This window comes from Manihot esculenta, chromosome 11 (assembly GCF_001659605.2).
Source record: "Manihot esculenta cultivar AM560-2 chromosome 11, M.esculenta_v8, whole genome shotgun sequence".
Taxonomy (NCBI): domain Eukaryota; kingdom Viridiplantae; phylum Streptophyta; class Magnoliopsida; order Malpighiales; family Euphorbiaceae; genus Manihot; species Manihot esculenta.
Window position 1 is genome coordinate 30653164 of NC_035171.2, and position 23825 is coordinate 30676988.

At 33.0% G+C, this 23825-nt stretch overlaps 1 protein-coding gene across 1 annotated transcript; it reads left to right on the forward strand.

Moving 5' to 3' along the window:
- Positions 1–1774: 1774 nt before the first annotated feature.
- Positions 1775–22282, forward strand: LOC110626402 (tRNA ligase 1). The gene is made up of 27 exons (XM_021772258.2): positions 1775–2145; positions 2230–2715; positions 2846–2896; positions 3110–3192; positions 3437–3536; positions 3980–4058; positions 4892–5015; positions 5127–5233; positions 7533–7661; positions 8865–8929; positions 9044–9208; positions 9384–9544; positions 9666–9697; positions 9987–10162; positions 10999–11078; positions 11370–11435; positions 11555–11844; positions 12190–12297; positions 12849–12946; positions 13452–13512; positions 15230–15306; positions 15407–15478; positions 15573–15649; positions 18562–18642; positions 20773–20875; positions 21132–21290; positions 21638–22282. The coding sequence occupies exons 1-27, from the start codon at positions 1987–1989 to the stop codon at positions 22028–22030; spliced, it is 3582 nt and encodes a 1193-aa protein (XP_021627950.1). The 5' UTR covers positions 1775–1986; the 3' UTR covers positions 22031–22282.
- The last annotated feature ends 1543 nt before the right edge of the window (positions 22283–23825 follow it).

The window sequence follows — 23825 nt, forward strand, 5'->3', positions numbered from 1 at the left end:
TTCTAATTAGATAAATTAGATGTAGGATCCATCACACGACCCAAAGATAGGAGGAGAAATCCAAAATGTTAGTTTCCCCTTGAAATCACAACTGTCGAAAATTGAGATTACTAAGAGCTACCACCTCCAATCAAAATAAGGCAAAAAATAATATCAAAATGGTCAAAATATTGAAGAGCCAAAAACTTGAAAATCCTCATCTACCGAAAGCCGGAACCACGAGATGACCGAAAACCCTCACCTATTAAAAGTCGACACCACATGATGATCGAAAACTTGAAACTTGAAAACCTCACCTACAGAACCATGGGATGACCAAAACCCAAAAACTCAAACCTACTGAAAGTCAGCACCACATATTAACTGAAAATCCGCAAACCCTCACCTACTGAAAGCTAGCACCATGAGATCACTGAAAACTTGAAATACTAGAGCATCCAACACTTTTTCTCTCTTCAGAAGCCAAAAACCCGAAAACCCTCACCTATAGAAACACGACACCACGAGATGACCAATAACTCGAAACACTAGAGTAGCCAATATCCTTTCTCCTTTCAAGAGCTGAAAACTCAAAATGTCATACAACTGAAACCGATACTCCACAAAGACCGAAAACCCAAGTAAATATCATAGACAAACGAAAATAAAAAATAAAAATAAAAAATCCAAAATAAATCAAGCAAAATAAATTTCTTTTTATCTTCAACAACAATTTGATAGAAAATGAGAATCCGATAATCGGAAAAAAATCTTTAAGGAAGAGAAATATGAGTATGTGTGGAGTAAATGCAGCCCCACACACCCCTTCATTTAGAGAAAGTAATGAAGTAATAGAAAAATAAAGAAATTCCACCCACCCTAGCATTTATTAAAAGGACATTTAAATTCATCGAAAATAATAATAATAATTTAATAAAAAAATATTTAATTAAATAATGATGATAACGGGCGATTAAAATAACAGATTTAAAAGATTTACATAAGAGGTACTCCAAGGCTTAACCTGGTGGAAAGTGCATCCTGTAATCTTGAAATGTCTAAGGTTCGACTCTCCCAATCCCCTATTTAAAAAAAAAAAAGATTCACGTAAGAGCTAATACTAATGGTATACATTCTCATCTCATTATTGACCATTTCACTAAATACACTATTGAATTTTTTACTGATTTAAGAATAGAATGTTTCGTCCATCAAACCATTAATGTTTTTTTTGTTTTGCATATTTCAACAAAAAAAAAAAATGATGCAACATCACTAATTTATTAATAAAATTTAAATTTAAAGACCAAATCATTATAAAAAACAACCTATAAATTGATACTTTATACTAGATTAGTTGTAATATACTTATAAAAAATTATTATTTACTCTTGTATTTTAGGAAAACTCATTATTTAACCCTTTAATTTTAAAAAATATATTAAAATATTTTTAATATTTTAAAAAATTTATTAATTAAAATTTATTCATTTTAACGGTTAAATATTAAAAAAATAATTAAAATATTCTCAATATAAAGACTAATTAATAATATTTTTATAAAATTAAAAAATAAATTAATGAATTTTTTAATAAAATACTTATTAATTAAAATTAATAAAAAAATTAATTAATAAATTTTTTAAAAATCGAGTGATTTTAATTTATTTTTTAAAATTAAGGATTAATTAATAATTTTCTTTTTATAAAATAGGTACCAAATGGTAAATTTTCCTTTATTTTTTCAACCGAATTCTGAGTCATCACCTCACCAGCCTGCTAACTCGGTCTTCTCATTTTTCTCCTACTCGCGGTAAACAATGTAACCTTCAACGCTCTACCAGTGGAATTGAAACCCAAAACCTCTCTAGAAACCTCCACCTCCACCTTTTTACACTACTGAGTCACCACACTCAATCCTTCTCTCTCTCTCTCTCTCTCTCTCTCTCTCTCTCTCTCTTCCTCCGTTCTTTCTGTTATTATTTATAGCCATTGCTTAGTCGAACTATGCGAAGCATCCTCTTCACACTCTCTTCGACTCTCCCGTTTTCTTTTCCTTCTCTAAACCTCAAATCTAAAAGCTTCATTTTCCTTCGATCATCTCCTCTCTTTTTAGCCCTACCTCGCTCTTCTTCTCTTTCCATTTCTTATCTAATCATGCCTCAGGTATTCCTTAATTTCCTTCTGATTTTTGAGGATTCTTCTGTTTTTTTAATCAATTAGTTGTTGATTGAATTGGTGAATTTGCAGAGAAGGGGCGGGCTTAAAGAGAAACAGTGGAAACTGAAGCCAAGTCCGGACCAATCCTCTCCCTGCGGTCAGGGTGCGTCGGTTGCGGCGGTTACGGATAGAATTGGTGGTTTGAGTATAGCCGAAAGCAGTGGGCAGAGTAATGTTGCGTCGTCAGTGACAGCGCCGTTTAGTAATGCGCCAGTGGCTAATCAGGATAACTTGCAAGGTCAAAAAGCGATATGGAAGCCTAAGTCCTATGGAACAGTGAGTGGAGCTTCAACTGTGGAAGTTGAAAATGTGCCTTCCAATGGAATGCCGGTTGATGTCCAGAGTAGTGCGTCTGGTACAGATGCGGTGGCAGCTCAGAAGAGTAGTGTTACTTTAAGTAAATTTTTTAAGGGTAATCTTTTAGAGAATTTCGTCGTAGATAATTCGACGTATTCACAAGCTCAAATTAGGGCCACTTTCTATCCCAAATTTGAAAATGAGAAGTCTGATCAGGAGGTGCTATTTCTATTTGTACCCTTTTATCTATTGTGCCTTGTTATTTTTAGCTACGTATATTGTTATATTAATCGTTTCTGCTAGTGCTGCTGATGATTTCTGTTGGTTGATGTTTGACTTACACGTTCAGATTAGGATCAGAATGATTGAGATGGTATCAAAAGGCCTGGCTACATTGGAGGTAAGGAGTTCTGCAAAAGCTTTCGTTATTGTAATTTGTATGGTTTTTTGTCCAAAATTTTCATCTTTACACCCTACTTGTGACCATGTAATTGACGAAATGAGGTCTTGGCTTATTTTTCATTCTATCTATTTGGCTTCTGGTAGTTTGAGGATCTCTTTGTGAATATGATCTTTTGATTATTTGGTTCCATGGCAATGACGTTTCCTGCAGGTGACACTCAAACATTCTGGGTCTCTTTTTATGTATGCGGGTCACAAGGGGGGAGCATATGCAAAAAATAGCTTTGGAAATATGTATGAACATGTTATCCTTGCTCCTTTCTCCTTTTATCTCATCATTTTAGTTTAATCCTGTGGTTATTTATCCTTTTGCTGTTTGTAACTCTCCAACTTCTCAATTTACCGTTGATTCTAAACTGGCTTCTGGGAAAGCTTGTTTGATTGTATTTCCTCAAAACCTTCTTCAAAATTTTATCACCACTAGTTACTTTATGGTGATTACATCAAGTGTCTTGCTGAAGTAGCCTTTGTGATGTAGATACACTGCTGTTGGTGTCTTCGTACTTGGTCGAATGTTTCATGAGGCATGGGGGACTGCAGCTGCAAAAAAGCAAGCGGAGTTCAATGAGTTTCTTGAGGTAACCTCAAAAGAGCAACTTCAAATTAATTGAAACTAGAAATTAAATCCCCAGAATTCTATTTTCTTTGTTTCCCTCGTCAACTCAAGTTGGCTTGATCATAATCCCCCACATTCTCTTTTTCTAGTATCTTTTATGTAGTAATGTTTGTATGTGATGCAAATTATGTATGTATATATGCATAATGCTCGTTGCCTAGATTGAAGGTTGGTCTTCTACATCATTCTATGTTATGCCCCTTATTTCAGTATCATTTATCTAACTGAATCTGACTTTGATGTGCTCATCCTATTCTTCCTTAAGTATTTGTTCTTTTTGGTGCATAATTGCTATTATATCATTTTAACCTTTATGGTTTGCATTAATGTGGCCTTTATAAAAAGTGACGAGTTTTCTACTTCTTGCAAAGTAGACTGAACCCTTACCCTTATTTATTCTTTCAGGAAAACCGAATGTGTATATCAATGGAATTGGTCACTGCCGTTCTAGGAGACCATGGGCAGCGGCCCCGAGAGGATTATGGTAAAATGTTTCTTTTTCTTTTTTTCCAACTAATAGCTTTTGGAACTAAATATGTGAGATCCATATTGTATTGGGCAAAACTCATGCATTAGGAGTGTCTAGATTCAATTATACTTTCCTATAGTTCTGATTTTAATTTGACTTGCATGTTTTGATTGATTTGGATTTAGGGAGGGTTGGGATTTTGCATGCATGTCTTCTCTGGCATAAGATTTTGGGTTGGCACTGTAGCAGTAGATGAACTAACATGGAAGCAAGCAATTGTTGCGATCATGATGTTTGTGCTTGCTGGATTAGTAACTTGATGTTTAACTTCAATTCCAACTTCCAAGATAAGTCTGTCATTTGCAATGCTGATTTTCTTTATAATTAAATTTTCTGTCAGTTATGTGATTGAGTTGTTGGTTATACCACCTAGGGTCGCTATACTGTGTCAAGCTGATTACACAGATACTGTCTTGCCATGGGAATTGGGTATTAGATGACGTATATATCTTCTTAGTTCTAGGCTATTTTGATAGATTGGCTTTTGCCTTTTTTATTTTCAGTCCTTGTAGTTTTCTAGTTTCTGTTTCGAGTAGATTGTTTGGTAATAAAGAAGGTAAAGTTCTCAAAAGAGAATGATATTGAGGCTTCAGTTGTCAGCTGTCATATTATATGGAAAATGTATTTACTGAAACCAAATTTGCACCATATTTCATTGAGGGCACAACATAATGTGTTAGGCATGTCCACTCTCCACTTATGTGTGAACTGCAAATTAGATTTGTCCAATCTTTTGGGGCCCATTGAATCACTTTGCTAACGGTTTCACGATGTCCTCATTATTGCAGTGGTGGTCACAGCAGTCACAGAGTTAGGCAATGGAAAGCCAAAGTTCTACTCAACTCCTGAAGTGATCGCCTTTTGTCGGAAATGGCGCCTTCCAACAAATCATGTTTGGTTGTTCTCAACAAGGTGATGATCTAGAATATGCATGCTCAGTGAGTTGCATTTGTTTTTTTGTGTCATGAAGATGGCAGAGTGTCAAGGTATTACTTCTAACTATGGTTTTTTTGGTTAATGAAGGAAATCAGTAACGTCTTTTTTTGCTGCCTATGATGCACTATGTGAAGAAGGAACAGCAACCACTGTATGTAGGGCTCTTGATGAAGTTGCTGATATTTCTGTGCCAGGTATTTACTTATAATTTTGTCATTTTTCAATCATTCAGTTTGTCTCAAAGAAATAATATGGAACTAAAAAAATCTCTTCCTTTTGCAATTTTACTGGCTGTGGATCAGGGGTAATTGGCAGTAATTATATATTTTTTCACTTTACCCAAAAATGCTCGTACAAAGGCATAGTGACATAGCAATGATATTGTGACACCAAACTAAAAATCTACAGAAATTTGGATAAGAAATGAGTTAAACCTATATATGCATCACAACTGCAACTCTCATAGTGACATGGGTAGTAAACGATAGATTCTTCCCAAAAAGATAATGAAAAATGAAAGGATACATATTGCACACTAATAAAAATAATGAATATGCATCTTCAAAATCATGTTTGTTGATCTTAGTGCTGTAAATAGTATTCTGTTATTCTCTCATATGCTTTAACCAACAAATTGATTGTGAGCCAAATTGTACGTGAGCCAATTATCAAATACATCTCTCTTTTAATCTTTTTGAGGAGAATCCATAGTTGTCAATTCCAGACTTTAATTGAAAATTGAAATCTTTATTTTGTGAATTGTGAATTGAGAATCTAATTGAATCTTAAATATTTGGTAAAAATTCTCAAAATTAATTAATAGTTATATATGTTCTAAAAACAAAGTAAATATATCACAATAATATATTTTCATAATATAGAATTATCATTTAGCTAACGAGAAGAATGTTCTATAATAAAACAATATATTCTTATTATGCTGTATAGTTTTATATTATAAATTATAAACTCTTGAATTGTAAAATGATTATTGTTGTGAATATACTGTAACTCCCATTTAAATTTGACCAAATAGTTAAAAAGTAAAAAAGAAAAAAAGAAAGAATAGTGGGTTAAATTAAAAGGTTAGAATATATAATAGGTATAATTAAAAAAGGCTACCCTGCGGTTTAGTGCATTTGCAAGTAAAGTTCTATACTTTAATTTATAACAAAAAGGGTTTCATATTTTCACGCTGTTAGCAAAGTGAGGTTTTTCAGCTAACACCATTAAATATAATTAGTAAACTAATTTAGTCCTTGATATTTAATGAAAGCTATATTTTAGTTCTTATATTTTTAAATTTAGTTCAATAATTTTTGTTTTATTAATAAAATAATTCCTTAATTTAAACTTTATATTTTTAATTGAAATTAATCTCTATATTTTTATAGATTGGTCTCTAAATATTGTAATTGCTAATAAGTCCTTATATTTACAAATTAATTTCTCTATATATTAAATTTTAATATCTTACATGTGAAAAATAATAAAATAAAAATAAGATAAAAAATTTTGATATCTCTTTTTTATCCTAATTAATAAAAAAAATCATTGAAAAGGGAAAAGTTAGACTAAAAAAATCTTTTTGGACTTAAATTTAGATGCATACTGTGTCAAAATTTTTTATTTAATTTTTATTTTATTAATTTATTTTAAGTTATTAAATTTAATAAACCCGTGAGATTAATTTGGAAAAAAATATATGAGTACTTATTTGTAAATGATTATAATATTTAGGGACTAATTTATAAGAATATAGGGATAAATTATAATTAAAGGGACTATTTTATTATAAAACAAAACTTTATAACTAAATTTACAAATATCTGAACTAAATTCTGTGTTTTATTAAAATTTAAGAATTAAAATGTAATTTATTCCAATTAAAATTATTTTTAATTAATTTTTAAGTGTCACATCAGTAGTTATTACCGGTATTAGATAGAAAAGTCTCAGTTTGTTAACGGTGTGGAGTGAAATCACGTGACTCTTTTTGTCACAAATTAAATTACACGACCTTACTTGAAAAAGTCACCAAACCACAATGTAGTTTTTTTATAATTACCCCTATATAATATAACATGCCCTAATTTGACAATTATAATTAGAGAAGTAATCGAAAAAAAGAAAAAGATAGAAGAGGGAAAGGGAAAAGAATGGTTATGCACTTTTCACAGTAAAAATAATGCGAAATCTCAAAATTTTGAAACTATAGGGTCTAACAATCCCCTGGATAAAGAATCCGTAAAATTGGTAGATTCGTATTGATTCACATTTGAATTGTAAATCCAGTCACGATTCAGTTTTAGGTGCATTTGAGATTTACCCAGTATATTCGAATCATTGGCATGGAGAATCAAATCAAATCGAATGAATCAAATTGAGAATTGTAAGATGCTAACAATAGTGTAAGGCGTCAGTTTGTGTGTGTAAATGAGTTGAGTAGTTGCATATTGATTAAGGTTTTAACTGAATTTAGTGGATATGCAGGTTCAAAAGATCACATAAAGGTGCAGGGTGAAATCCTGGAGGGTCTTGTTGCTCGGGTTGTAAGTCCTGACAGCTCAAAACACATGGAAAATGTCTTGAGAGAATATCATCCTCCACCAGCTGAAGGAGGTATAGTGCTTTAACCTATAAATGTTTTCATGTGAACTTGGGGACCTTTTAGACACTGAAGTTACCTAATGTTTCACGCTACAAATAAGACATGCCCCTACTTTTCTCTCCTAGATGATGCTTAAGCCTTTGCCTGTACCCATAGTCTATAGGTTTTGCTCCGAATGGGACAATCTCCTTCCCTTTCATGCCACCCCTCCTGCTCCCTTTTTCTTATTTGGGATTTGAAATGGCCTTTGTAGTTAGATTGTTAGAAGACAAGTGAGGCATATATGATTACTAGCTTAAATTTTAGTTTCATGAAATCTATATGTTAGCACAAGATTCATGGCATAAGCTGGTAGGTGAACTCTTCTCAAGCCCTTTTTTACTGCAAAAATATGGGAAGTTAGGATTTACTTTTGAAACATTGAAATCAAGTTTGTAGTATTGGTCAGCATAGCATGAGGATAAGCAATTGATATACAACATTATTGTTTTATTCAAATTACTATTTATGTATTAAGATCAATATCCTGCTCACAAATCTGTCAAAAGTATAGTATTTACATCATAGTTCCTTCCTTACTTTAGGCTAGTTTTGGTGGATTTTTCCTCACTATTTGTTGTATATACGTAGTAAACATTCTGGATTCTCCAGAATTCTGAATTGGACTAACAAAAATCAAGTAAATGAGCAGAAGAGTGATGGGAAAGTACAAAATTAGGAAAAAGAAAAAGCAAGTAAAAGGTTCCTTATTTCATTTCTTTTGAAAAATACATTGAAGGAGCTTTTTTTGCTGGCAGAGCAAAAATCCTTGATGATCTCTCTAAGGTTTTATTGGATGTCGGTTTGTATTTTTTCTTTTTTCACTTTACTGTTATGCCCTGGTCTTTTAAGTTTAAACTATCCTATTTCTTACAGTTGTTCTTATTCCTTGTGTTTGTTTCTGCAATAGTCTTTTATGGTCTCAGCTAATTTAGGTATCCTTTTGGCTTTAAAATTCTCATAATTTTTTACAAGTCACTGCATGTTCTCTTTTTTTTCCCCCCTTCTGGGAATATTTGTATAGAGTTGTTTAATGATAGTGCTTTTCATCATTTGGAATTGCATTATGGTAAATAACTATTTTCTGTTAGCTGCTTACTTGTCTTTTGGAATTATGTAATTGAATATTTTACAAAACCTTTTTTAATCTTCTGGAATTACTGTTTATACTTCAGCGGACCTCAATTTGGGATCAAGTCTGAGGGAAATTTGTGCTGCTAATAGGGCAGATGAAAAACAGGTGACTTGGAGATCCTTTTTATATTAGAACTTAGGTTATCAAAGTACGAGTTGTGTTCCTGTAATGAGTCTTTATTAAACATGTATTCTTACTTTGTTGAAAATACTGTTGCAGCAAATAAAAGCGCTACTTCAGAGCATTGGCTCTTCTTTTTGCCCTGACAATTCAGACTGGTTTGGGGTTGAAGTTGGTGGTACCCATTCAAGAAATGCAGACAGATCTGTAGTTTCAAAATTTTTGCAAGCTCACCCTGCTGATTATTCAACCAAGAAGTTGCAGGTGATGCCATTTTACAAAAAAATGTGGTGCAGCTATTCTTTACAGCTCTTTGATGATGATTTTTGCAGTGTGTCCATTCTTAATTAAACCAATTTGATGATGGGAGAGCTCATAGTTGTAAATTGTATTTTCATCTGTCCTAAGATAATTTTGCTGCTTCATTGAATTGGATCAGGAAATGGTTCGTTTGCTGAGAGAAAGACGCTTCCCAACTGCTTTTAAATGCTACCATAACTTCCAAAAGATTGATTCTGTATCAAATGACAATCTTTTCTACAAGATGGTTATTCATGTCCATAGTGACTCTGGATTTCGGCGATATCAAAAAGAGATGAGGTAGTCTAATTCTCAATTTGCATTGCGTTCATCTTGATAATAAATAGTGTTTAGGTTTCACTTTGTTGTCCATGTTGTGCATGGTATGGGGAGGTCTAACTGAAGTATTGCTATGCTGTAGGCACAAGCCAGGATTGTGGCCATTGTATCGAGGTAAACTTTTATTACCAACCATAATCTTTAATAGGACTGGGCTCACTTTCCCTGTTTCTTCGTGAAGTGGTAGAGTACATGTAATATATTCATTAATCTATGTGTTTAAGTGATCCATTATCATGTTCTATCTTCATATAGCTTTCCTCCTCAAGTTGGAATGGTGGAGATAAGATGAAACAGAAGAAAAAAGCATTTTGTGGGTAGGGTGGGGTTGTGGAGTAAGAGTTAACAGGTCATACTCTAATGTTCTGTGGAATTTGTTTCTGACACTTCAGTATTTGCCCAGGTTTTTTTGTTGACATCAATTTATTCAAGGGAAACAAGGAGAGAGCTGCCGAAATTGCAAAGAATAACAATAAAATGGAGGCTAATATTAATGGCAATGATGCTGTTTCTGCAAAAGATGGCATTGCTGATGAAGATGCAAATTTGATGATCAAATTAAAGTTTCTTACTTATAAGGTATGTGCGTGTCAAGAAATCCACCTTCATTTATATTTGTAACATCTAAGTGTAATCCTGTCTATGCTTGAGAGCCAGAAAACTTAATGTGATAATACATTCATTGGTTTGTTGAGACACAACTGCATGAAGGTTCAGTTGATTAGGTGGAGTAAACATATAAAATCCTTCGCAATGTTTCACCACCATATACCTATTCCATTTTGTCGTCAAGGAACTTTTCCTTGTGAATTATGAATATTTTCTTTTGTTGGTTCTCCCCTCAAATTTGATCCATGTGGTGAATTTATTCCAAGAGTGGTCAATATTCAACTGTCAGTCCTCATAGTTGGAATATCCATTATTGCAAAGGAGTTGCCTTATGTATGGAGATGAGAATTGGTTGTGGGATTCTTGAGTTTATATGGATAACATGTGGTTATAGTGTACAAAGAAATGAGGTGGTTTTCTTGGCTTCTTTGTGGGTTTCTGCTTCCAGGGCCCTTAGAGGAGTGTCTTTGTCTTTGATTATTTCTCAACATAATTGGAGGGCTCCAATTTTTTATTTATTTCCCCCCTTTTTTTATTACTTTATTAGTTTTACTCCATCTTGTGTTCTTTAATAAAATTTCTTCAGTCATCAAAAAAATATTATGTGGAGAGATTCTGTCACTTGAGAAGGATCAGCAGGACTGCCTTTTCTGTTCTTTTGATTGCATTTAAATGATGGATATGATAAGTCTTAGTTTCCAGCATAGACTTTTTATTCTCTGAAATTTGATATTTGGATTGTATATAATATTCTAATTGATTGGTAATGGAATGTGACTTGTGTGCTGTAAATGTTCTTTGTACAGTTAAGAACCTTTTTGATCCGCAATGGTTTGTCGATTCTTTTCAAGGATGGTCCATCTGCTTACAAGGCCTACTACCTGAGGTATAGTTTTATCCCTTGATTGTACTAGTTTGCATTAAACTTAAAAGTAAGGCTTTGTTGCCGATATTGGTGGTTTTCTTTGCATTTTCTTGTTTCTTCAAGGGGATCAACAAGGGCATGATTCTGTTCTTTCTTTTATTAAGTTTGTAAACTGTCAATTGTGCTATGGTTTGCTACTATAGGATTTATTACTTTTTTCATCTTGATGATGCTGTATTTTCAATTTATTATTTTTAGGTTTCAGCCCAAGCATTATTGCTGAAAAGTTCTGTATCTATTTTGACACTCTAGGCAGATGAAAATATGGGGCACATCGGCTGGAAAGCAGAGAGAACTCAGCAAGATGCTTGATGAATGGTGCTTTAGAAACTATTTTGTTTGTGCTTCCTCATTTGAAAACATTAAGCTCTTTTCACATTTTGTTTAATGCGGTTGTTTTTTTGGTGAATTTTTTTCTTTTTCATAATAATCTCCAGGGCTGTATACATCCGAAGGAAACATGGAAGGAAACAGTTGTCGTCCTCAATATACCTAAGTGAAGCTGAGCCTTTCCTTGAACAGTATGCTAGTCGAAGCCTAGAGAATCAGGCTCTGATAGGATCTGCTGGAAGTTTAGTCAGGGCTGAAGATTTCTTGGCCATTATAGAAGGGGACAGGGATGAGGAGGGAGATCTTGAGACAGAGCGAGAGGTGGCACCTCCAAGCCCTGTGCCCTCAGTTAAGGACACTGTTCAAAAGAATGAGGGTTTAATTGTATTTTTTCCAGGTAAAAAAATGATCACCAGTTTAGTGATAATATCTGTAAAATCTTTCATAATGACTTATGAACTGCTTTTTTAGTTAAAAATGAGATCAGTGTGATCTGTACTTTTTTCATATTTAGGCAGACAATTGATTTAGTTTATGGGGATTGGGTGTATATATAGTTGTTGGCTTCATGTTGGGAGCAGAGTGACTAAAACTGTGTTAAAGCCAATGCTTGAAAAGAATCCAATTCTCCGTATTTGCACAAACTTCAGTTTGAAATGTTTTGTTAGTTCATGGAGTATATATATGGTCCTTTTATACTATTGGTTTATCTTGATAGATGCCTTTGACTTGCAATATGCAGGAATACCAGGTTGTGCCAAGTCTGCCCTTTGCAAGGAATTACTAAATGCCCCTGGAGGACTTGGAGATGATCGCCCTGTCCATAGTTTGATGGGGGACCTTATCAAAGGTATGGGATATTATGCAGCAATTAGTGTCTGCTATGTTCCTCCTAGTGTATATGTGCACACACACACACACACAGAGTTCATTCTTCTCGCATTTAGTGTGCATACTACTTCTCAAAGTGGCAGTTCACACTTCAATCTTGTTGCACATCCCAAATAAACATGTGTTTAACCTGGCTCATGTTTCTGAATGTATCAAGTCTTCACTATTATTTTTCCTGGATCTATCTTTAATCTGATTATTAGTTTCTGCTTTTGAATATTAATGATGACAAAACTTTCAAAGGCAGGATGATTAACTTTTATGTATTATGGCCCTTATAATTTTAGGTTAAATGGAAAATAAGATATGTGAAGTTAAAATCAATCTGAGAATCCACAAACTATTTTCAAAGTTGAGGATTACATAGTTAATCGAGTCTAATTTCCATTTGATTTCTATAACTACTTACTGTTACCTGTTATATTTCCTAAAAAATTTAAGTCTTGATTCATCATGTAATATAGTTTGTGACTTGCATTCTGAGTTTGGCCATGTAATATTTTTGAACAGGAAGGTATTGGCAGAAGGTTGCGGAGGAGCGCAGGAGAAAACCATATTCTATAGTGCTTGCTGACAAGAATGCACCAAATGAAGAAGTTTGGAGACAGGTAACCTGATTGTTCTAGGACTAGCCAAATTTGCCACGATGCTTTTGTGAACCAAAGAAGACCTGCATAAATGAAAAGAGGTCTTATTGATGTTGACCTCCTTGTTTATCTGCAAGTGCTCATCTTGTGGTGAATCATGAGTGTGATTATTCCTTGGTAGTACTATGATAATATCTAAGATCTTCATTTCAACGAGAGGCCTGGAATCTAGATTTTATATATGCCTGTAGTTGAACTTAATTTTCTTTTTCTTAGCTGTTCCAAGTTGGTTCGCCTGATGCTCCAAATATGGTATTGTTAGCCAATGAAGGTTTCTATCAGTCTTAATATACTGGATTTACATTTGATTTCTGTATGCTTTGGTGTGGACTGGTAAATTATGATAGATTTTTGCAAATGGATGCAGATTGTTTCTATCAATCTTAATATACTGGATTTACATTTGATTTCTGTATGCATTAGTGTGGACTGGTAAATTATGATAGATTTTTGCAATTGGATGCAGATTGAAGACATGTGCCGTAGCACCCGCGCATCAGCTGTTCCTGTTATACCTGATTCTGAAGGTTGTTGTCCTCTCATGCTACTGAAGCTGCTAGGTTTTCATGTTTAGTTTTGTTGTAAATGATAATAGCTTGATGATCCTTTTTGGTCATCATGTTCCTGTAGCTTTTTCTGCATACTATTTGGCTTCTTCAGTGATGCTCATTGTGCATTGTCTATAGATGGTTGAGAGTAGCCATCATGCGTGACTTGCAGACTGGTGACGTGAAATAGGGATACACAGTTCAAAGTGATTATAGTTTAGGATAGGGCATGATATTTATTAATGCTAAGGAATACATCATAGATGCATATCAACCAAATTTTTTGGTCTGTTGCTTCTTGAGATTTATGTTGTTGTGCAGTGTATTAGGAATTGAGAAAAGCTACCTCCCTCATGTCTGTTGTCTTCCTTTACATAAATGAACCAGACAATATGGTTTTAAATCGCAGCCGCGGCTACGGTCGCGGTTGCGAGTAACGGAAATAGGCCTATAATGGCTGTAACGTACCCGGTAATAGCCGGGCCGTTATGCAAATTTTTCAAAAAAATTTGCAAAGTTTATAAATGAAATGGTATTAGATTTCATCCAGAATAATATATACAAATGCATAATAAACATAAATACATTAAATATAGATTATTTAACTTAAGTTAAACAACATATAGTTTAAAATAAGAAAAATCAACATAATCTTTATAGATCGAGTCAACTAATAGCTCAAAATACAATTTTAACTCAAAACTAACATTTCAATTGACAAAATCTTTTTAGAAAAAGGGAAATATAACTAAAAACTAAAATATATAAAATTTAACTAACTTTTTAGAAGAAATAAGTTTAGAAATACAGTAGTTTATGATGGATATAAGCCTATAAGGGAAATATGCAAGGAAGATTATTTGAAAGAGAAAGCGAAGAGAAAACTTAAAAAATAGTATTTGAAACTGCTGAAAAGTGTAGAAATTAATGAAAACGAGAATAGGAGACATAAGAGGAAGGATATAAAAGAATTTCAATTATTGGTAACCGTCGTAACTACCGTTACCATACGACCATTACCCCTGCAAATCAGGGGGGCCATTGTATAATGGGATAATAGGTAATGGCCCCCGAAAAACGTTACATAACAGCCGTGATGTAATGGCCGTTATTTAAAGCCATGCCTGACAATGCAAATTATTCTCTAATTTTTCTAGTTATTTGTTGCTTCCTCAGTTTCTCATATGTCCACCATTTTGTTAACTGCAATGATTCATTCTTATTCAAAAAATCTGTGGATACTTGAGGATATTATTTTTCTTTTTGGTGTTCTTTTGTTTTTCTTTTTTGCTGTCATGTGTACATGCTTTTGCAGTTCTGATATATCCTTGCAGTATGAGTATTTATTTTAATATATAATTTCTTTTTGGAGATTATTAATAGTTCATCAATCTTGGTCGGCGGGATAACATGTGCAGTAGAACCTCACTACTTAATGTAAAGCGTGCAACTTTTTCTTCACTGTTACTGTTCTTGTTTGTTACTTTGTTTATCAGCATCATAAAATAAATCAATTTTTCTTGCCTTTTCTAAACGACAGAGTAATTTGTCAGAAATTGAGTTTGGCAACTACCAAATGGTCAATCGAATTTTAGTGCTCACTTTGGTGCTTTTTTCTGATAAATATTTTGATTTTCATGATTATTTTTTTAACTTCTGCTATTGAATGATATGAATCTTTGTTGTAAATATTCAGGAACGGATTCAAATCCATTTTCACTTGATTCATTATCAGTTTTCATTTTCCGTGTTCTTCAACGAGTTAATCATCCGGTACTTCTCATATCTGCTTCTTTGGTTACAAGTTTCACCAAACACCAGCTTACATAATTTGATTATCATCTCCTAAGACCTTTCTTAACTTTGAACTTAGGGCAATCTGGACAAAGCATCTCCAAATGCTGGTTATGTGCTTTTAATGTTTTATCATCTTTACGATGGCAAGGTATTATTTTTTGCTGTTGGTATAATATGTGTGTGTGTGTACTTACCCTTAAAATCATTTTTTTAGCTGCTCACTTCCTGCTTACATTCTCCAGAGTCAAAAAGAGTTTGAGAGTGAATTAATTGAACGTTTTGGCTCTCTAGTGAAGATGCCATTGCTGAAATCAGATAGGTAAGAAGAAATTGAACCTAAGATATCTGGACACTCTTATATTGTTAATTGTCTCATATTTCTTCTTCTTTTGGTCTATGAATATTTTCGTTTTTTGTGACATTTGACTACCTTTCATATGATTCCTTTCATTCATCCTGGCATTCTCATAATCAGATAAACTTCTATCTTATGATTTCCTTTCTTTCTTTTTTTTTTTTTGTCGCAGAGAGGAAGTTCTTTAATCATGGATTAATTACTGGAGAGAGAGAGAGAGAGAGAGAGAGAGAGAGAGAGTGATTCACTAATATTAACTTGTGTGCATGAAGTTCTATTTAGTGGGTACTTCATGGTGAGAATGTGCTGTAGAATAATGAAGGATAAATGAAAATGCACAATGTAGAAAGTATTTGTGTTATCAATCTAACCTGAAGACAAGTCCATGATATTTTAGAGTTTACTTATTGGCATTACAAAATAAAGTCTAATCTTATAGAAAACCAAAATACGCAGTATACCTAAATAATAATAAATAAGCAGTCCTAAAATCTTCCTTTGGTGGTTCTCCGCTTTGACTTGCATATTCGAGAATCAGGGAGTTAAAAGTATATTTGAGGTAATTGTTGAACTTGAACCTAATGGATTTGTGATGTAAGATTTTGTAACTACAGTGAGAGGGTCAAACAATCAGTATAACGTCTAAGGCTGAGTAATCAGTCGGTTTGATTCCAAACTGAACTGGCAAAACTAACAGTGAAATTCTTATTTCAAGTATTCAAACTGAAAATTTTCAGTTCATGTTTGTTGGTTTGAGCTGTAAAACCAAATCAAGTAAAAAATTCTTGAAAAAACCATACCAGAAACAAGCAGAAAAAATTATAGAATAAAGAACCCGAAACCAGAATAATCCTGAGCAATTATAGGCATAATTAACAAGAAGCATAAAAGAACAAAGGAAATGTAGTGACATCCATCAAAAACCAAATCATAGATTTAACAGAAAAACAAAAGAGAAGCTTTGAAAGAGGTGAAGTCATGACAAGATTAACTTCTAGTGAGACAATGAGAAACTTCAAGAGATGGTCGCTGGTGAGGCATTGATGGCAAGAATGTGAGGCAGATCGTGCCATCTAGGTGAGGAGGGTCAAATATCGTCGAGTGGAAGACGATCTGGCCTGCTTCTGGGTCTCTGCATGCATTTGGATCTCTATAGATCTGGCCACGATCTGGGTGAAACTTGAAAGGAGCAAGGACAATGGGTGAGTGGGAGGGAGGACGCATTCCACGGGTGTGAGGAGCAGCCGAAGACAGTGTGTTGGTGGGATAGGTCTGAGAGACTGAGACTGAGAAATGCAAATGGCCGAGTAAATGACAGTGCAAAGAATTGGTTTTTATAAAGGGTATGTAAACGCCGTAGTGTTGGGAATTCAATTTGGTTAGGGTGTGAGGAGCAGCCAAAGGCAATGTGCTGGTGGGTATAGGTCTGATAGTGAGAAATGCAAAGGATTGAGTAAATGACAGTGGAAAAAGTTGGCTTTTATAAAGGGTATGTAAATGACGTAATAGTGGGAATTCAATTTGGTTGGTTATTTTTTCTTATTGAATTAATCAAACCATATAGAGAAGCTGAAAATTTTAAAAGCAATAATTGAAACCGGATAGGGAAAAAAAAGAAAAAAAACAAAGTAAGTTTGGTTTGATTTTTCGACTAGAAGTCTCACCTCCATATATGCTTGTAGGATGAAGTGACTTTGATGTATCTTTCTTACATCTTTCTCATGGAGCTTAGCGAGTTCTGCATGCTTATATCTCTAACTAAAACTTTGCTGATTTATGAGTCATTTTATATGTATTCGTTGTTGTCATTTGAGTGTTGCTATCCTGTAAGTCTTTTAAATTTGGATCATTTGCTCGGTTTATGTAGATGAATTACTATATTAGAATAGGAGCACTAATGGTTGCCAAATTTGCTTCGGGAAGTGGTATGCGAAATTGGAATCTATACTTTACCTTATTTGGTTTGTATGGAAAAAGTTGTCAAGGGAATTTACATTCTTGCTCTTATGGGTGCCACCATAATTTTCTCATCCTAGAGGATGGAAGCTTCGTTCCTAAATAAATGAAATCAAAGAGTGTGGACACCTTGCCATTAATTATAAAAATATTTAGACTGCATATAAAGTTAACTTAAAGAGTATTATGGAATTTTATTTCACTTTTATTTTTTCATTTTCATAAATTAACCAAATGCGATATTGATGGATTGCAAGAAAATCTTATTTTTCTAACCAAAGAGCATATTGTATTGCCATAATCACTTGCCTGGAAATTTGTTCTGCTGGATAGTAATTCCAGACATTAATTGTTGAATTCCAGCAAGCATACACTCGGTAATAATCTGTGTGAAAATCCATGGACTTTAACAGAAACATCAATTGAGCTGTGAATTACTGTTGAGTTCAATTCATCCGAATCATCAGCCTTAGGTGTTAAACTTTTGATTACAACTAGATAACAAAATGTTAAGACTTGGAAAGAGGAAAGTTTGATTATCGATAGGAAGTGTGTGTATGTGTTTGTGTGTGCAAGTGTGGTACACGTACTTCCTTTTTTTGACTTTATGTTTGTCTGTTGAATTTATTTTTTTGATATGCTGATTGGGCATCATGACTTTAACTGCCTATTCAATATTTTTATACTTATGCATGGGCAAGTAGAACAAATTTGATTTAATAGGTGGGAAAATAAGAATTCTAGAGTCCAATAGGTCAAATAAAAGTTGAAAGGCTTCTTTATTTTTTTTTTTGTCACCATTGAAGTTCAAGGGTTGCTGTGTGAGTTATACCATCTTTGCTTGTTTTGTCATATATTGGATGAATTACATCTTTTTCCATTTGATCAGTGTGATTTTTCCGATGTTATTTCTCGTGCAGGAGTCCTCTGCCAGATCCTGTGAGGTTGATATTGGAAGAGGGAATAAATCTATACAGGCTTCACACCAACAGACATGGCAGGTGTGTATCTAGTATACGCTTTCTGTTTGGATCTTTTGCTTTACATTATATAAATATATATATATAACTTGCTTTAGAAGATTAATGTTGCATTAAGCATTTCACTTTTTTTTATTTGTGGAATGAATTGTAATGTCGATTATGAGGGTCAGTGTGAAGGATAACTTTTTAAGGAGGCTATAATGATAATGAGCTAAGCACTAAAGAGGAGATGCTAAATTAGTTACTAACTAGACATTAACCCGTTGGGCGGATACTTTTTATATTTTAAAAATTACTAATACAATAAATAGTAAGAAAATGGGATTTGTAATTTAGGGAAAAAATGTAAAGAAAATCTTAAATATTAGGGAAACTGGTCCAAAAAAAAACTTGAATTTTTAGAAAATTTGCGATTCCACTTTGAACTAAAACAATTACCTATTAAGCTCTGAACTATTGAGAATTGCCCAGTTACACTGCACCATTAGCTTGCCTGCTATTGAGATATGGAACCACCACATCAGCCTTTCTTAACGCTCCATAATTAAACTGAAATTTTATGCTAAATAAATGAAATTAAAATATAATAAAAACTTAAGCTGATCTTTTATCCTCTGTCCCCAAAACAATGCGCTGTTTTTTAAGCTTAGTCTGATTGCAGCAACAGAAGAAAAACAAAAGGAGGATGAAAGCTTTCAATTTTGGACCAGGAGTTTAAACTTATTCTACTTTTTATTATATTTGTGTTTCACTTGATTACCATTAATAAGAGCATAATTAGGGTTATTGGGATATTGAGAAAGGTTGACATGGTGATTCCATTTTCTTAATATCGGCAACTTGAAGGTAGGATGTAATGCACAATCCTCAAGGGTCTAGAGTTTAATTGGCATTTTCTTGGTTTATGTAGAATTGCAAACTTTTTAAAGAATTTTTTTGGGAAAATTACTATTTAGTTCTTATGTTATGGAAAAACTCACTAGTTGGTCTCTCAGTTTTGAAAAATATATTACAAAAGTTTTTAACATTTTAAAAAGTCTACTAATTAGTTTCTCCGTTAATTATATTATCATCAATACGGAAGGACTAATTAATAGAATTCTTATAAATTGAGAAATCAACTAATAAGTTTTTTCAAACTATAGGGACTAAATAGTAAAGCATTTATCGTCTAAAATTAATGGAATGACTGACTAGTAGATTTTTTAAAAAATTAGGGATATTTTAATATATTTTTTAAAATCAATAGATTAATTAGTGAGTTTCTCGTAATATAGGGACTAAATAGTAAATCTTTTTTTTTTCCTCTTAAATTTTAAGAACATACTGGGTAGATATTTATAGGAACTCTCGTTCATCATCTCCAAGACTCCAAGTGCTTTTTTAACTATATATTTCAAGATTTGATGATGGAGATTTGCAATAATTTTAGATTAATATAGGTCTTATTTTTTTAGCTATTAAAACTCACTGGAGTTATTTTTTCAATAGTAAATTTGCTTGTATTTTCTTGATTATGTACTTCTTACTTGCTTTTTATGAGCCAGTATTATGCTCATTAATAGTTTTTCATTGTCATTAGCCTATTTATCTTCCTATTTATCTATAATTAAGTCTTATTTGATAGCTCAAATTTTATGTTGCAACCTATTTCAAAACTTAGAATTATGAAATTGAAAAGTCATGCTAATGAGGAACTAATACATCAATATGACCATAAGTTCAGGGTGACCAATAAATTGTATTATATTATATATAAATTTTTATATCAAGTATTAGGAAACTAAGAAATAGCATATTTAGAATAATGAATTTTATTTATTATATATATCTTTTTTATTATTATTTACATACCTACTCAGATTTTGATATACATAGATCATGTACAGGTGATTTCTTCTGTGTATTTAAATTTTTTGAACAACGCATCACATTTTCTTGTCATAGAAAATCATAACTACATTTCTCCATATTATTTTATCTTTCCATCATTGACCAATATCCCAGTGGATAGAGAATAAAATTTCTCTCATCTTAATTGAATAGTTTCTCTTTTGGATTACATGGTAGCTCTCATTCCATTTTCTCTCACTGTTGCTTCCCATCAAGTGGGTAGACAACGCTTATTTACTTCTATTCTGTGCTTAGATTGGAATCAACCAAGGGGTCATTTGCAAAGGAATGGGCAAATTGGGAGAAGCGGTTGCGTGAAGTTTTATTCAGCAATGCCGAGTACCTTAATTCCATTCAGGTTTACATTTTAATTTTCGTATGCGTTGATGTGCACGCACTAGTGGATGGTAGGGTTGTCTTAAGTGAATTTTTGACCCTCACCACCTGCATGAGAATCAAGGTCTTTGGAATTTCTGTACAAATTAATTGCAAAAAATTTGAATGCTCAAGCCCAAGAGTCCCAACTGTTCTCCCATTTCATTGACCTTCTCCCATTTCTTTCCTTCCAATTTTTTAATTAACTGATGATTTAATAACAACTTCTATGTATTCAGGTTCCATTTGAGTCAGCAGTTAAGCATGTGCTGGAACAACTGAGAAAAATTGCTAAGGGTGAATACACAACACCAATTATTGAGAAGAGGAAACTTGGAACGATTGTTTTTGCTGCAATCAATTTGCCAGTTGCAGAAATCTCTAGTTCCCTCAACAATGTAAGTAAAAGATGCTGCATCTTATTTTTTTTCAACTTATTGGGGACATTGGGCTTGCAACAAAGAATTTAATGGCTTGCTCATGGAAATTTGTTTTTCTATTAATCACAGCAAGAATATTCTTTTTTGAACATTAGTAAATCAGCTTAATTAATATACAAGATCGTTTAAATATAGAGTTCGATAAGACTGGATGTGAGGTTATAAAATCCTTTATTTTTCTTTTTATATTCCATCTCCTATTCTGCCCCTCGAATTGGTCATTCATGGTATGGTTTGTTTGTCATTTCTTTATTGATGAAATAGATTAATGTTTTTACTCCATATTGATACTTTTTCTTGCGCAGTTGGCTCAAAAGAATCCCAAGGTTGAAGCCTTTCTTCAAGACAAGAACATGGAGCTCAACCTTAAGAAGGCTCACCTGACCCTTGCCCACAAGAAAAGTCATGGCGTTACAGCAGTAGCAAGTTATGGACTTTTCCTCAATCAGAAGGTCCCAGTAGAATTGACTGCACTTTTGTTCACAGATAAAATGGCTGCCCTAGAAGCAAAACCTGGCTCTGTTGATGGTGAAAAAGTAGTTTCAAAAAATCAGTGGCCTCATGTTACCATATGGACTGGAGAGGGAGTAGCACCAAAGGAAGCCAACGCATTGCCTCAATTGTTCTCAGAGGGGAACGCCACTCGGGTTGAAATTAGTCCACCCATAATCATATCGGGTACCGTGGAATTTTATTGAGTTCAATTTATTTTCACAAAAATAGATTTCTGGAGAAAAGGATTTGAAGTTTGTGTTCGAGGACAATTTGGCACAAGTTTGATGAGGAACATTTTGATAGAAGTTTAGTATTTTAGCTGTTGAGAAATTGCTTGTATAGGCGAAAATGAGATAAATATACGAATGAATTTTCTTCTACGTTTGTTTGTCGTACTTCTCTCTAACATGGAAAATAAAAATTACGAGAAAAATATACGAAGGAATTTTCTTCTAGATTGAGTATTGCTTCTCCCTAACATGAAAAATAAAATAAAAAACATTTTTTTTTATTAAAAGCTATAATATGCAGCCATTTCATCAATCAGCTCCTGCCTAGATTTGGCCTTTCTTTTGCTCGCTCTTTTCTTGGTCTTTTGGACTTTTTTAACTTGTTTGACTCCCAAATTTGTTGGCTGGTTTCATTCTTTTCAAATCTTTACACCGAAATTCTGCTCCAAGATAAGCTCTTCATCAAGTCGCTTGCAATTATATGTGGCCTGATCGAATTCAAGAGTAAGATGTACAATCTTTTTTGCCTGTATTCTAGTGTCTTGCTTGAAAAATCCCAATTTATTAGGGACATAAAAGCATCAAAAGTATATTCTATTTGTTCAATTGTAAGCTCTTTCGTATATTCACTCACTGTGATCTCTCTTGATTTGGGTATGACTTCAATAACTGCTGTCTTGAATTTGAAAGTTGTCTTGAATTTGAAAGTTATTTGTTGGTTCCCCAAGCAAATCAAACACCGAAGTCTTCAAACGCATCTTTTGGTGGTATATGTCATATGCATCATTCTGTGTAAGGTCAACGGGAAGTTTGCTCAAGTTATGCCTATGGATATGCATTATATTAGCTATCTATTCATCGATAATTTGCAACTGCAGTTGTGATGGTTGTAAATATATGGTTGGATATCAAGTTGGAGGAAGGATTTGTAGAAGACATTGTGATGCATCAATCTTTGAGCATATGTTAGATTCTTTTAGATTTTGGTTACTCTTCTTGAGTGATTGTAGATTCAAATGGCTATCTGGATAGCCTTTATTTAAAGAATCAACAGTTTATAAGGAGGTCCACAACCTTAGTTGAAGACTTGATTTTTGTTTGCCCATTGCTTCAAGTTGCGCCCTTGAGTGATCTACTTTGCCTTGTCTAAGAATGTAAATGTAAAATTCTCTCTTAAAAATTTTCTATATTTTCTCTTCTTTCTCTTTTTGATATTGAAATGGACGAGTTTTATGGTGCTGTTAGTAGATGTATTGCAGTTATCACTAACAAACTAGAGGTAGGCAATGTGTGAGCTCTATAAAAAAATATAGTTCTCTAGTTGATGATCTCCTTCGCTTAACACATTATAAATATCATATTTTGTCTGGCTATTTATTTAATAAAGAAATTTTAAAAAATTAAACAATAGTTATTTTCAAATTTGGATTCTAATTAATTTTTTAGTTAGGTGGAATTTTCTTGTCAAATTTCAATTTCAATTCCATTAATTCTTTGATTCTAAAATTTTAATAGTTTCATTTACTTTGATTTTTAACATAGCATTTTAATTTTAACTTTAATTTAGAAAAAAGTGAGAAAAGTGAGGAAAATAACATTAATTTTAATTTAATACCTCTAATTCTTGACATTATTTTTTTATTTTTAGAAATTAGATCAAATTTTGTTAAAATAATAAGAACAAAATTAATATATTTTAATCTTAGGGCATTGATTCATATAAAGATGAATTTGAGTTATTAAATTAAAATAAAATAAAAACAAAATG

Bases quoted from the DNA above. Each gene is read 5' to 3' on its own strand.
- LOC110626402 (XM_021772258.2), top strand. From the start codon at position 1,987: ATGCGAAGCATCCTCTTCACACTCTCTTCGACTCTCCCGTTTTCTTTT. The intron at 9,698-9,986 runs GTAAACTTTTAT...GTATTTGCCCAG, and splicing joins ATTGTGGCCATTGTATCGAG to GTTTTTTTGTTGACATCAAT. The intron at 10,163-10,998 runs GTATGTGCGTGT...TTCTTTGTACAG, and splicing joins TAAAGTTTCTTACTTATAAG to TTAAGAACCTTTTTGATCCG.